The 12,628-nt window shown below is 42.3% G+C and overlaps 1 protein-coding gene across 2 annotated transcripts in view; it reads left to right on the forward strand.

The window, feature by feature from the left end:
* GMPR (guanosine monophosphate reductase) overlaps window positions 1-12,628 on the forward strand; it is a 41,446-nt gene that overhangs the window by 12,388 nt on the left and 16,430 nt on the right. For both annotated transcript variants that reach the window (XM_014878262.2, XM_088169238.1), the window contains exons 5-7: window positions 2,214-2,295; window positions 4,590-4,696; window positions 10,252-10,294. In XM_014878262.2, the coding sequence (XP_014733748.1) occupies window positions 2,214-2,295; window positions 4,590-4,696; window positions 10,252-10,294 (232 nt within the window). The remainder of the gene's footprint in view (window positions 1-2,213; window positions 2,296-4,589; window positions 4,697-10,251; window positions 10,295-12,628) is intronic.

Genomic DNA, 12,628 nt, shown 5'->3' on the forward strand with positions numbered 1-12,628 from the left:
ATGGGGCATTGGCCACCTCTCTAGGAAGCCTGTTCCAGGGTTTATCCACCCTCTCACTGAGGAAATGATTACTCATGTCAGGTCTGAACCTCCCTGAGAGACACAATTTTGAGCCATTCATATGCATCCTGTCACTAGATCCCATGGAGAACTCAGCACCTCCCTCTCCACTTCCCCTCCTCAGGAAGGTGTAGTGAGCAATGAGGTTACCCCTTGGCCCCCTTATCACTGAGCTAGATGAGCTCAGTGCCTTGGCCACTGTCCACAGTACCTGCCTTTCAGTCACATCACCAGCTTTGCTACCTTCTGCTGGCACATTCAAAGACCTTCATGTCCTTCTTAAATTGTGGAGTGCCGTTTATAGGATTGCATTCCTGTACAATGTTCCCTCAGAGTATGGGAATGCAGTTAGTACAGCTGTTGTGAGTCAGTTCAGTGTGTGCTATGTCAGCATTCATTTGTCTTGTGCAGCTCTTTGCAGAGAGGAAAGCGTGGTCTGAAAATGCGCTGGCTAACAGTTTGTTTTCAGATGTAACTCAAAGCATAGGTTTTTAGCTCATAAATCTCCTTTGAATAGGATTCAAATGTTGAAATATTTGCTTTTTGAAGACCATCTTTTCCCTGAAAATCATCTGGATAGAGGACTCTCCTGGCAAGGGAATTAATCTCTAGCTTCATTCTGACTGCTGATCCATCAGATCCACAACTGGACACATGCAAGGGCCTGTCTTGTCACACTGAGCTTGCATCAAAATGTTTCTTTAACTGAATAGAAATGGACTGGCAGCTCTCTGCACTTACTGGACCAGTTTTGCAAGCCAATTACCAAGTGTGTGCTAGAAGGTTGTTTTGTAGTTTCTTTTATTAAAAGTGTCAGCAACTTCATCACACTGGCATCCTCTGCATTCACAGCATCCATGCACCAGAAAAATCTGTATCTCATGGCATGTTACTACAGGCCCCATACCCAGACGAAGCTCTGACTGAAGAGGACCCCTACCTCAATAAACCACATGTGAAAAACCTTATTCTAGGAATAGCTAACACAGTATCAAGGGAAGTCCTACAAGTTTCTGCTAGAATTTGGAGTAGGTAAATGTTCCTGGAGGCATGAGTAGATCTCAAGGTGACTGTGAACCACCAGTGTGACACAGGCAAATGCATTCTTGTTTGTCAGGCAAGATATTTCCATAGAAAAGGCAAGCATTGTGCAAAGCCTTGGTGAGAACTCACCTGTACCACTGTGGATAGTTCTCATTCCTCAGGTTCAAGAAAGATCTGTCTGGTACGACTTCCAAGGAAGTCTGGTATGAAGGCAAACAAAGACTAAGCAGTTGATTAGGGGACAGTCAATAGAAGAAGTTTTCTAGAAGAAGCAAGACAAAGGCTGAGAGAGCAGCCTTCACGTTCAGCAAAGATAACAATGTAGGCAAAAGGAGGGAAAGAGCTATTGAAGTGCAAGAAAAAATATGGTAAAGAACATAAACCAATTCAGAATTGCTTTCAAAGAAGATGTCACCCTAAACAGCACGCTCTTTGTATGTCTGCAAAGGTCAGAGGGAACCAAACCCCTGTTTTTAACGAGTAGCATCACCACAACCAAATATATAGGGTATGTATATGGTGTAATGTTCAGATTTATATAATCTCTATGAACATACCAATTTTGGTATGGCAAAATTGCACAAAATTAGAAGAATAGTACCTTACTTTCAGTGGGCAAAATACTGGATCCTAAAGGAAAAAGATATTTTCTTGTGTTTTACACAAGAAGATCTGAAATTCTTCCTGCCAAGTGAGTTAGGCAAAAGGCATGGAGGTCTCTTGGCTGTTTAGGAGAGATAGGTAGGGCAGGAGACGTGGAGGAGTTCAGTGTATATAAGAGAAAATAGCCCTTGTGGTTAGGGATGATGTGGTTGAGAGCCTCTGAGTGAGGATTAGGGGGATAGATGACAAAGCAGATCTCTTGATGGGATGCTAAGGATCAGAGTTTACTGGACTAATTGTTAAATTCAGTTGATGGGAGAATTTACCTGTACAACTGGTTTAGTCTCGGTGGCATGTCTAAGGAACAGTATGGTGAATATATTCTTCCATACTCTGCATAGTTCAACTTGTAAAAGCTCTGGATAAAACTTTACATTGTCATATTTTGTCTTTATTGCTATAGTCTTGAAATCTCCTGTACATGTGATACTGTTCTTTCTTTCCAGGCAGGCAATGTGGTGACAGGAGAGATGGTAGAAGAACTTATTATTTCTGGAGCAGATATTATTAAAGTGGGTATTGGACCAGGTAAGTCAAATAAGGATGGCTTTTGGTACCATTGGTAGAGGAGTTGTCCAGATGGAACAAGTGTATAATGCAGTTTTCTTGCCTGTTAGAATGCCAAGACCCACTCAGGTCAATAAAGTACCAGTGAGCTTGCACACAGTGTGTTTAAGAAATACACACACAGGGTACTAGTGTTTCATACTGCACAGTGTTGCATATTGCACCTTCAGTCAGTGAAGATGTCTGTTATTAGAAGCACTGGGCTGCCTGAATTCCTGACATTATCACTGATAAAGTGTTGTTTTGGAGAACACTTTTTAGCCTTTTGAAAAGAGGGTGAGCCATCCAAGCTAAAGCTCAAAGGCTGCTGTGTTCAGGTGTCCACTTCCATCAAGGAAGACGGGCTTCTGAATAGCTTTATGATTTGTGTTCTGTGAGGCTGAGTTATCCTTGTCAATGTCTTCAAAGACGAAATGGTGTCAATTGTGAAATACAGAGAACTTTGCCTCTACATGTTACTATTGCCTGGGAACTAAAATTTACATTAATGCACCTACATGCACTCTAACATATCACTCTAACATTTCCATGGATAAACAAGAGGACCCTGAAATTCTTACAGTGTTTTCTCTATCTTCCCTTCCCTAATATTGTTGTCTGGCATACACTGCCTTGTGCCTTCCTTCACATGTTCCTTCTCTTGCTGTTTTCTTCTTAGTCTGCTGCTGGAGTCGCCATATGTGGGCTTGGTTTTAAAGTGGCTAACACAAATGCCACTGACAGTATAGCTGTGATCATCCAGTGCAGTGCAGGCAGATTGTTTACTCTGCAGTGCCAGATAGTTATAGTCCATGAATGCATAACAGGAGCAGAGAAAATGATGTAATAAACCTTGCAGTTGTGCCTGGGAAAATATCAAGCAATAAATATTGCAAAATACATGAAGAATAAACAACAGATATTTCATGGTGTAATTGTCATGGGCAAATTCAGATTTAAAAGAATAATAATTATACTTTGTAGCCTCAAACATGGAAATACGAGTAAATGCTGTATAGTCCACCCTGGAGATCTTCCTGAACAGATCTCTACAAGTTGACCACACAAACCCACAGGTAACAAGTGTTCCTTCCTCAGGTCTTGAGTCTCTTTTCCAGATAGAGATCCATCCTGTGGAAAATGGCAGTGATCTATTATTAAACATTACATACACTGTAAAGTACAAGCCCTGTGGAAATTATATTAAAGCTAATTTTCTTACTGTTTTGCAAGAATTCTTCTCAGTGTTTTCACTTGTCAGTTCTTTGAAGAGTCTTTGGTAACTTTTGTTTTACTGGTAGTTTGAGTATATCTGGATATCAGCTGAGTGAAGGTATCTAGATTTCACTGCATTTGGTTTAGAGTCTGTTTTAAATTCTTGTTATCATGCAGACCTTTTAAGTCTGTATCCTAACTTACAGGACCTAGAATGGCAAAAAGCAGTCCTCTTTTTGACTCTTAATTTGAGGAAAAAAATAGAGAAGGTATTCCAAAAGGTCTATGGCCATGTTGCTATGTTGAACTGTAACTAAATTGGTTTATATATATATATGCCTTTACTTTTATCTATACATACGTGCATGCACAATGTATGTGTATAAATAACATAGTTCAATGATAAGATACAGTTCAATTATTTCCCTTGATGGTGCACTGTACAGTTTTCAGATGATTACTTATCTCACTTTTTAAATGCTATGTGCTGATCTTCTTATAGTCCCCAAAATTGCAGTCAACTAAATATTTCTGCCTACAGTATTAAACAAAAGATGGGAAAGTTTTTACCCAAAAAAACCCAAGCAAACAAACAAAAAAACCCACACCAACACAGATTTTACCAGAGAATTGCTTCTTTAAACATGCAGAAAAGAGATAGAAATATTTATTAGAAGAAATATTCAGGCCATAAATGCTACTGCTGAGTCTCACGGGTTGTGGTTCTGGTCCTTTTGTCCCTTCCCTTTAGGCACCTCAGTCAGATTTACTTTCTTGTGATGCAATAATTCCCTCACTGAGAAGCATTACTGATGAGAACTAAACTGGGACTACCCTGGAGAAGAAAAGGGAGACATTAGTCTTATCTGCCACCACTCCTATGAAGTGGTGTGAGAGCATTTCAGAACTCAAGTTCCTGTGTGCTTCTTTTATTTCTGAGAAGCCAGCATTGGCAATAGAGACTTCTTGAGAGAAAAATAATGCTGATAAAAACACATTTTTTCTGTATCGTTTCAGTCATCCTAATGGGCTATGTTTATTTCTCTTGTTCTCTTGTCTAGGTTCTGTGTGTACCACTCGGATTAAGACAGGGGTTGGCTATCCACAGCTAAGTGCTGTTATTGAGTGTGCAGACTCAGCACATGGCTTGAAAGGACATATCATCTCTGTAAGTAACTATCATCCAGTCTGATTCCCACTATGCAAATCGTTGTGGAATGGGAGAATCAAACAGTCTAGTACCCTGCATGTTAAAGCTTGTCCTTCTGTCATCCCCAGTTGACTCCTGTCTTAGCTCCTGGGACAGGCAGTGGAGATCCAGATGGAGAGAAACCAGCTCTCTAACATTAAAAAGATGTGGGCACCTCACTCCTGTTTATGCCTTTCGAAATCTGCTTCTTTCTCCCTGAATGGAGTAAGCTGTTATGTAAACAGAATAGGAAGCTTGATAGTGTTTTCACTATTGAAGCAAACAGTAATTCATATGAAAGACTTCTGAAAAAGGGGTGGAATGTAAACATGACTTTCCTCAGAGTGTGACTGAGGGGCTGGCAGTAGAGGGGAGTACAAGGTGAAATGATGGAAGCCTATCGGTGCCCTAGTTGGATTGATTCAGATAGCATCCTCACAAAGCTCTCTGCACAGGGGCAGGAGTGTTTGAGGTGGCTCTTTTGAGCACAGCTGGCACGTGAGCCATGTATGTTCTCACTAAACTCTGGGGAAATAACAAACCTATGGAGGAAAAAGAGCATTTGTCTGTATTGTCTGCTAATGGCAGTTTCCATTCTTGTCAGCAAGACAAGATTCACATCACAGAGAGAAAGTAAATTAGTAAACGTGGCCCCAGGCTGAGCTAGAGTGCAGGCTGCAGCACCCAAATGTCCTGTGTGCTTGGGCACACACAGGCAGTCAGTGTGTCCTGGCCATGTCAGGCTGGCACAGCCTCTGCAGGCTGCCTGTGAGGCAGCTGCTCATGGGAAGGGCACAGGGTGTCACCTGTGTGCTGTGCTCACAGCCAGCAGCCTCCCTCTGCCGCCCTAGGAGAGACCACACACTGGATTTTAGATCTACTGCCAAGTGAAATCACTGGAAGGCCCTGGTTTCTTTGACCTAGTTGGAACTAATATCCATGTGAGGAAGGAGGAGTGTTGTGTTGTGTTGTGTTGTGTTGTGTTGTGTTGTGTTGTGTTGTGTTGTGTTGTTGAGGAGGGAGGTGAGAGGAAAACAAACTGATTTGGGATGGGCAAAGGATTTGACTGGATGTCTTGGAGTATAATGGAGCAGGAACATGTGTTACAGTCAGATCACTCTTGCTCTTTATTGTTAATGAATATGCAGTCCCTCCTCTCCATGGCTCCTCTATATGAATTTTGCAGAAAAAAGAGAAGCAGTCTGTGTTTTTTATGACTTGGGCAGTATTGCAAATGTTTCTGTTTATAATAGACAGAAGAACATGTGTGCAATAGAGCATGAAAGCCTCACTAGTTACTGTGAAGGCTGAATAAGAATAGGTATCATCCTGGCAGTGGTGCTCAGACACCCATCCTAGTTTTGCAATAATCATTTTCTGCTAGCAGCCCTCAGAAGAATGCTGTTATCCTGATTTTACAAGAAAACACAAAGTGTGTATTCAGACTGTTGAAAAATTAGATGATTCTGTACTATATCTCCTTTCCTGCTTTGGGAATGGATCAGTTCTTGACTTGCTTAGGTTTCAGTGATCCCACACCTATCAGCCCCCTATGGGGGTATATAGGAGGGCAATTTGCTACCTGTCTACTACCAACATCTGGGCCAAGAGAAATACCTTCAGCTGTGGCTGGGATCTCTAACATTACTTCAGCTCAACTCTGTGACACAATCTAAGAAGAGTAAAACAAGGGTAAGGACATTTTGCCTGAATTCTGGAGCATTCAGATGAGTATTGGTGAATTTATTAGGGAGAGAAAAGGCTGGACTGCATGGTTGTTGCCAGAGCTCTGGCAAGAATATCATGGAAGAGAGGTATTCTCATGACGGAAAAACACCATATGGCAGCAATTCTAAGTATAGAATTGGGTCTGGTGGCAACAAGTATACATGGCATCCCTCAAAATGTCTCACTGCTGTCTTTCTGGGGATTGAAGAAGGGACACACCCTACCTGAGCCAAAAGAAATCCCTACAGGCAGAGTATTACCACAACTATCTATGTCAATTCCCCAGGAGAAAATGTGTCCAGCAATTTTTTTTATGTTGATACAGAAGTAGCAGGAAGGATGTGAAAAGATTCAAACCCTACCAGCCAGCTTTGTAGATTACAGCTAATGGTGTGATATGGGTTAGTCCCTTGGAGTACTTTTGTGTATCCACTTCTGTCTTGTCCAGTACCTTCATCAAATTAACTCCTCGTTCTTGTTATGTTGGTACAATTTCTGTATGAAGGAAAAGAAATCTTGCTCTCAGAATGAGGAAGTGATGGTGCTGAGCACAGAGATAGAGCCACTGCAGAGACCACAGCACGACTGAACCCTGATCTTCAGGAGCTCTGCTAGGATGGGAGCACAAACTGAGATTTTAAACGTTCCTATTACTGAAGTTTTCACATCTGATTTTTGGAACTGATGCGTTGACAAGGTGACAATTTTCAGGCAAACACGATAGTCCAAGTGAACACCTGGTGTCTGTCTATTCATTTACACAGAGAAGTAGGAGGTAAAATTGCACCGGTTACTTTCCTCATGCTAAATTATCTGTAAGACTCAAAGCTCATCTCGGAAATGAATCTTTCATGACTCACTGAAAGCAGAGAGGAAACCCTCCCTAAGATACAGACATGGTTTCTGTCCTGTACTGTTTGTCTGGGAGCCAGAAGTCTCAATTTTCATTCTTGCTAATCCATTGGCCTTGAGAAAATGCTTCAGTGAGTTACAGTGGAGGGGGCCTGCTGGAGATGTTTCTTGTAGGTCAGAGAACTCTGCTGGACAGAGAGGCAGTCACGTATTCTAGTAAGCTGGTAATGTGGGGAATGGAAAGCAGCCCTGCATGTGTCCTCTCTCATGTCGCTATCATTTGACAGAGATCCCTGCTTCCCTTTCTCCCTGCCTGGGTGATAGGTCACCAGCATTCAGTGAAAAGAATGACTAAGGGCTTCTTCACCCAGCTACTGCCATACTGTCCCTTTTTCCACACAGAAATATATCCAGTATATGTAGTTCAGAATAAAGCACCATATGTATTGGTTTTACAGCTGTTTATGCCACATACTTTATGTATCTCCTGCATAATAGCTATCTGTTTGCTGATACTGTAGAAAGCACTGTTTATGCAGTTCATTATAAAGGATGCTTGAAACATAAATCACAGTTATAAACTCATTATAAATTGCATATAATACTTAATGTTTAACCATTGTATATTGGTTTTCCATGCTGTATTTTTTTTGACTCAGGCTAAATTTTGTTGCTGTAAAATTGCTTATCTATCTGGAGAACAGGACTGGGGACAAAAACATTATTTCAGCCACATTAAAGTAATTCTGTTGACTGGAAAGCTGCTTTCCTCCATCCTTCTTCCTAGCACCCACTTGGCTCAGAATCATGCTGTTTAAAGGTTCCATGACCATAACCCTTTCCCATAGTCTTACTTTGGTATTATTCCAGTTCTCCTGAATTCAGAGGCAGATTTTTACAGATAAATTTCCCCAGGGTTCTGAGGTAGAGGCTGAGCCTGCAGAAAGCTCTGTAACTGAAGCTCAGCCATCTACAAGTCATTTTGAACCTAGACCCAGGGCCCTGTGGGGACGAGCTGAATTTTAAGGGTAAGCTTCCAAAGCAATACAGCAGCAGAACGCTCTTATTTTGTAAACAGAGTACCTGCTTTTTCACATGGAATGAAGTGCTTTACTGCATATAGCTTTATTATATAGCCTCTTCTGACATAACTGACATAACTTAATCTGTTCCCCTTTTGTTTCCCTTTCTGTGAATCACTAAATTTACCTGCTTATCTGAAGTAACTGGAGACATCTACAGATAAAGAAGGGCTGTGAATCAACACTGTCAGTTCCTTTTATCTTAAATGGTAACCTGTGAGCTTTTGGGCAAGTCTCTTAAGCTGCTCAGCATTTTGTAATTTAGTAACACTCAAAGTGATATTTTTTGAAGCCAGTGATTAATGGTTACACAGTAAGGGCCCTCATCCTTATGGTACCTCTGAAAGCATAAAACCTTCATCACTGCCACTACTGGGTTAGTTATAAAAGTCAGATACTGAGCCACCCAAAAACAACTGACTGCAACCCACCTGCCAGAGAGCATTCAAAGCCAGTGTCTCTCAGATAGTAAGAGTCCTAAAATTGTTCTTTGAAGGTTATTAGACCCTTCTTTCTACCCTGGCCCTTCCTCCCATGACACAAGCACACACACTCACACCCTCTTCCAGGCTATGACAGACTTGTTAAAGGGAAAGAATTGCACAAGCAGAGCCCTTAAAAGGAGAGAGAGATTAAACTGTCAGCCCAGCACTCGTTCCTGGAGCTCACAGCAAGGGTGTCTAAGCTCAACAAAAGGCATAATGTGCTAGAGGTTATCAGCAAATGGAATAAAAGCCTTTAAAGTTCTACCAGGTGCTGTTTGCAGTGGGGTGCCCTTTGAAAAGCCACTCACTTTTGGATCCACCTGCTCAGTTTGTGTCTGAATCCTCTTCTGGGCACACAGTTTCTAACCTACAGCCCCACTGCCAGCTGCCCATCAAAGCCAGCTCTAATGTGGCTGATGGTGGGGGTCATGCACAGTCACACATTTCTGCTAACAGGGAGGTGAAACAGCGTGAGGTAACTGGCCAGTCTGAGGATGGCTTCCAAAATGGGAAAGATGTTGGCAGTCTGTAACGGATCCAGATCATCAAAGGAATGGGGAGCTCTCCTGGTACGACTGTGTAGACTAAAGGATCTTTCATCTGGTGCTCAGACCTTTACAAATCCTAAAGAACCATAGCACATGATGAGCTCTGCTGTGTGCCATTCCTTTTTTACAGCTCTATCACACATACACAACCTCTCTCCCTTCAACTGAACCCCCTTCATCAGCCACTGCATTGCACTGAAACTGAAATGTGTAGGACTGAAATGCTAAAGGTCCAGACTGTTGTTGTTTCCTTACCAAGCCCATAGCAAACAGTAAGGAGTAGGATGAGAAGCTCATTTTCACTTGCTAAAGATTGTATTAACCAGGTTTGTTAGAGATTATCAGATAAAAATCCAATATAACTGATAGTACATTCCCTCTCGCCTCCCACTGTGACCTTTTAATGTATTGTAAACTGCTGAGAGAGTTATTTTAAATGTCTTCGGTGGTTTAAGGTAGAGGCTTGTGGTACCTCTGCATCATACACCCTTTCATTAAAATGGCAGGGGATGATTCAGATGATGAGAGGAGGTTTTGTTTTCTGGTTTCTGGGATTTGGAAACTTGCAGTCAAGAATTTGCATTGCTGTTGTTACCAGTGGTATTATCAGTAGACTACAGAGTAAGTGAGCCTCAAGGAGGTAAGCAGTGGAAAGAATTATCTGGATTCCCTGAAAATGTAGCCAAGATAATACATCCCAAGTGCATGATCAGCTCTCTTAACACGCAGTTCCTGAGCAGGGGCCACAGTGCTGCAGGTCGCAGAGCTCCAGTTCTCAGTGACTCCCTGAGTGACCTCGCTTCCACTCATTTTTTTTTTGTCGTCTTTTCTTTGTGCAGGACGGAGGATGCAACTGCCCAGGAGATGTCGCCAAAGCGTTTGGTAAGGACAGTGTGTTGTGACACTCCCACGTGTCTCCAGCGCCCCTGGCAGCAGGGATGCAGGAATCGGTGTGACCAAATGTGTAATCAATTAGCTGAAGGTTGCGTTAGTCCCTGCAGCTGACTCCAGTGGAATTTATGCACAAGGCGTGAATTTGCTCTTTGGAACAGTCCAAATTCTGCAGTGCAAAACATAGAGTGGTCAAAGTGCTATTTAGAAATTACCTGCCAGGTGTGTATGAGATACAGCTGCTGGGAGAGTAATACGAAGAAAACTGATAGAAGTTTCTTCTGAGTAGGGTTCAGAGATGCCTGTAACTTTGCCAGATCTGGCTGACTTGAGCCTTGAGCGGAAGAAGAGCTGGTGGAATGCATGTTGGACTGAAGAACAAAACAAAAAGGCAGGCCAGATCCCTGGAGATGTTCTTGGGATCAGTTGTCCACTTCATGGGATGAGATTTTATTTATACTGTATCCCCTAGAGCTAGGCAGATGTCTAAAACATCTAAGTTAATAATTAACAGATTTTTGCTTTCATGTCAGTAAGTTGAGTGAATTGCACCAGCTCTTGGTGATAGAATAGAGAATTTAATCTATGAGTATTGTCTATTGGGCATGAAAGTTCTGTTGGTATGGGGGGGGGTCAAACTCATGATTGTCACTTAGCCATAACCTTGTTATAGCAGCATATAGGACGCAGGTGCTAAATGCATCTTGAGATGACAAGACATTTAAAGGTACTCCTCCACCTCCCAAAATGCCAGACTCTTTGGAGGTGTCAAGTAGGGTAATGCCTGGAATACGGTGGGACAGCACAGTCTCTCACTGGGATTTCAGGATGGTATGAAAACAAGAGATAGCACATTATAATACATAATGTCTGCTTTGCAGGAAGCTTTGCAAGTATGGAAAGTAGAGGCAGGCCTAAACTCAAATTACAGACCTGTCAAGAAAAACTCTAGGCCTGGAACTCCTGGAAAGGTTGAAACCAAAATCTGTCTTTTAAGTTTGCAGACAGCTCCTGTTTTATGACAGGTCAGATGACAAGGAAGACTTAATTAGAGAATTCTAAGGACAGCTGTGGAGTGATTGCTACCAGCAGGGAATGTGCTTGGTCAGAGGATTTCATATAACCTTTGTGTTACCCAGTGGTGATGTGATGCAGGAAATAGACGCTTCCACTTGGGTGATTCTAACATAGCTGAACAGCAGCATCCACCCTCTTAGACAAGATTGTATTAAAAATGCCCAACCTCTCCTCAGCCGTCTCTCTGACATGCTGCCTGCAGTGAGGTCTTTATTCTGACTTTCTCTGGCTCCACAGCCCACCAAGTTCTGACTAGTGGTGTGGTCCTTGGGAGCTTGTGAACTGAAACTGTGACCTCACTGTATTCCCAGCTGTCTGCACAGAAACTTGTGGAAAAGGTTTTTCTTCAACAAGAGCATTTCCAGAAGGGAGCAACTTCACAGTGTTTCAAATGTTTTTCTTTGTAGTGTTTATGTCTGAAAGATCCTTATCGTTTCTTTGGGCTAACTGAACCTGAACCTGCTTGAAACCTGTGAAGAGACAGCTTCTGGCTTTGCTGTTCATCAAGAGGTGCTGGGATTTACAGTGGTACATGTCTGAAGGCTGGCACAGAATTATCCCTTGGACAGAGGAGCATCAGAAAGCTGATATGTTCTAAGCAGCAGTTGTACTCTTGGTAGTAATCCAGACAGATCAGTGTGATTGTGTGTCACAGTTACAGAGCTGAAAATGATGGAGATGACCCTCAGGCAGTAAACGTACTGTATCTAGTTATGTACACTTGAGGTAGACACACTGTGAACATCTGACAAGCTGGACCCAGATGTGCATTTGTCAAAGATACGTGGCAAAATAAGCTTTGAGATAACACTATTACTATCAGTGTTTATTGAATGCTGCTGAAGTGATTGGCTATCTGAGCCTCGTAGAATGTAGCCGCCATGCCCAACATTCACAAGTCAAAGCCTTGATACTGAATTGTCTGGCAATGAGTGTGCATGAGTTACATGAATATATTGGATAGCAAAGACCAGATGATAAAACGCCCATCTAGTTCCATCTAGGGATGAAGGCATGGACAAAGCATGGGCAAGAGACAAGAAGAGGAGTTTGATTAAAATAATTACGCTGTCTCTTTCTGGTGGATCACTGTAAAATCTTCATGGGATGGGATGATTCCCTATAAAGCAGTGACAGAGCATGTGTTTGAATTATGGGAAGTGTGAGGGAGTCCCAAATCTGAAGACAAGCACTGACAAATGGCTAAAGGTGTGACTGGAGGAGCCAAGTTCATGGAAACAGGAGTAG

This window comes from Sturnus vulgaris, chromosome 1 (genome assembly GCF_052056855.1).
Source record: "Sturnus vulgaris isolate bStuVul1 chromosome 1, bStuVul1.hap1, whole genome shotgun sequence".
In the NCBI taxonomy this organism is placed as follows: domain Eukaryota; kingdom Metazoa; phylum Chordata; class Aves; order Passeriformes; family Sturnidae; genus Sturnus; species Sturnus vulgaris.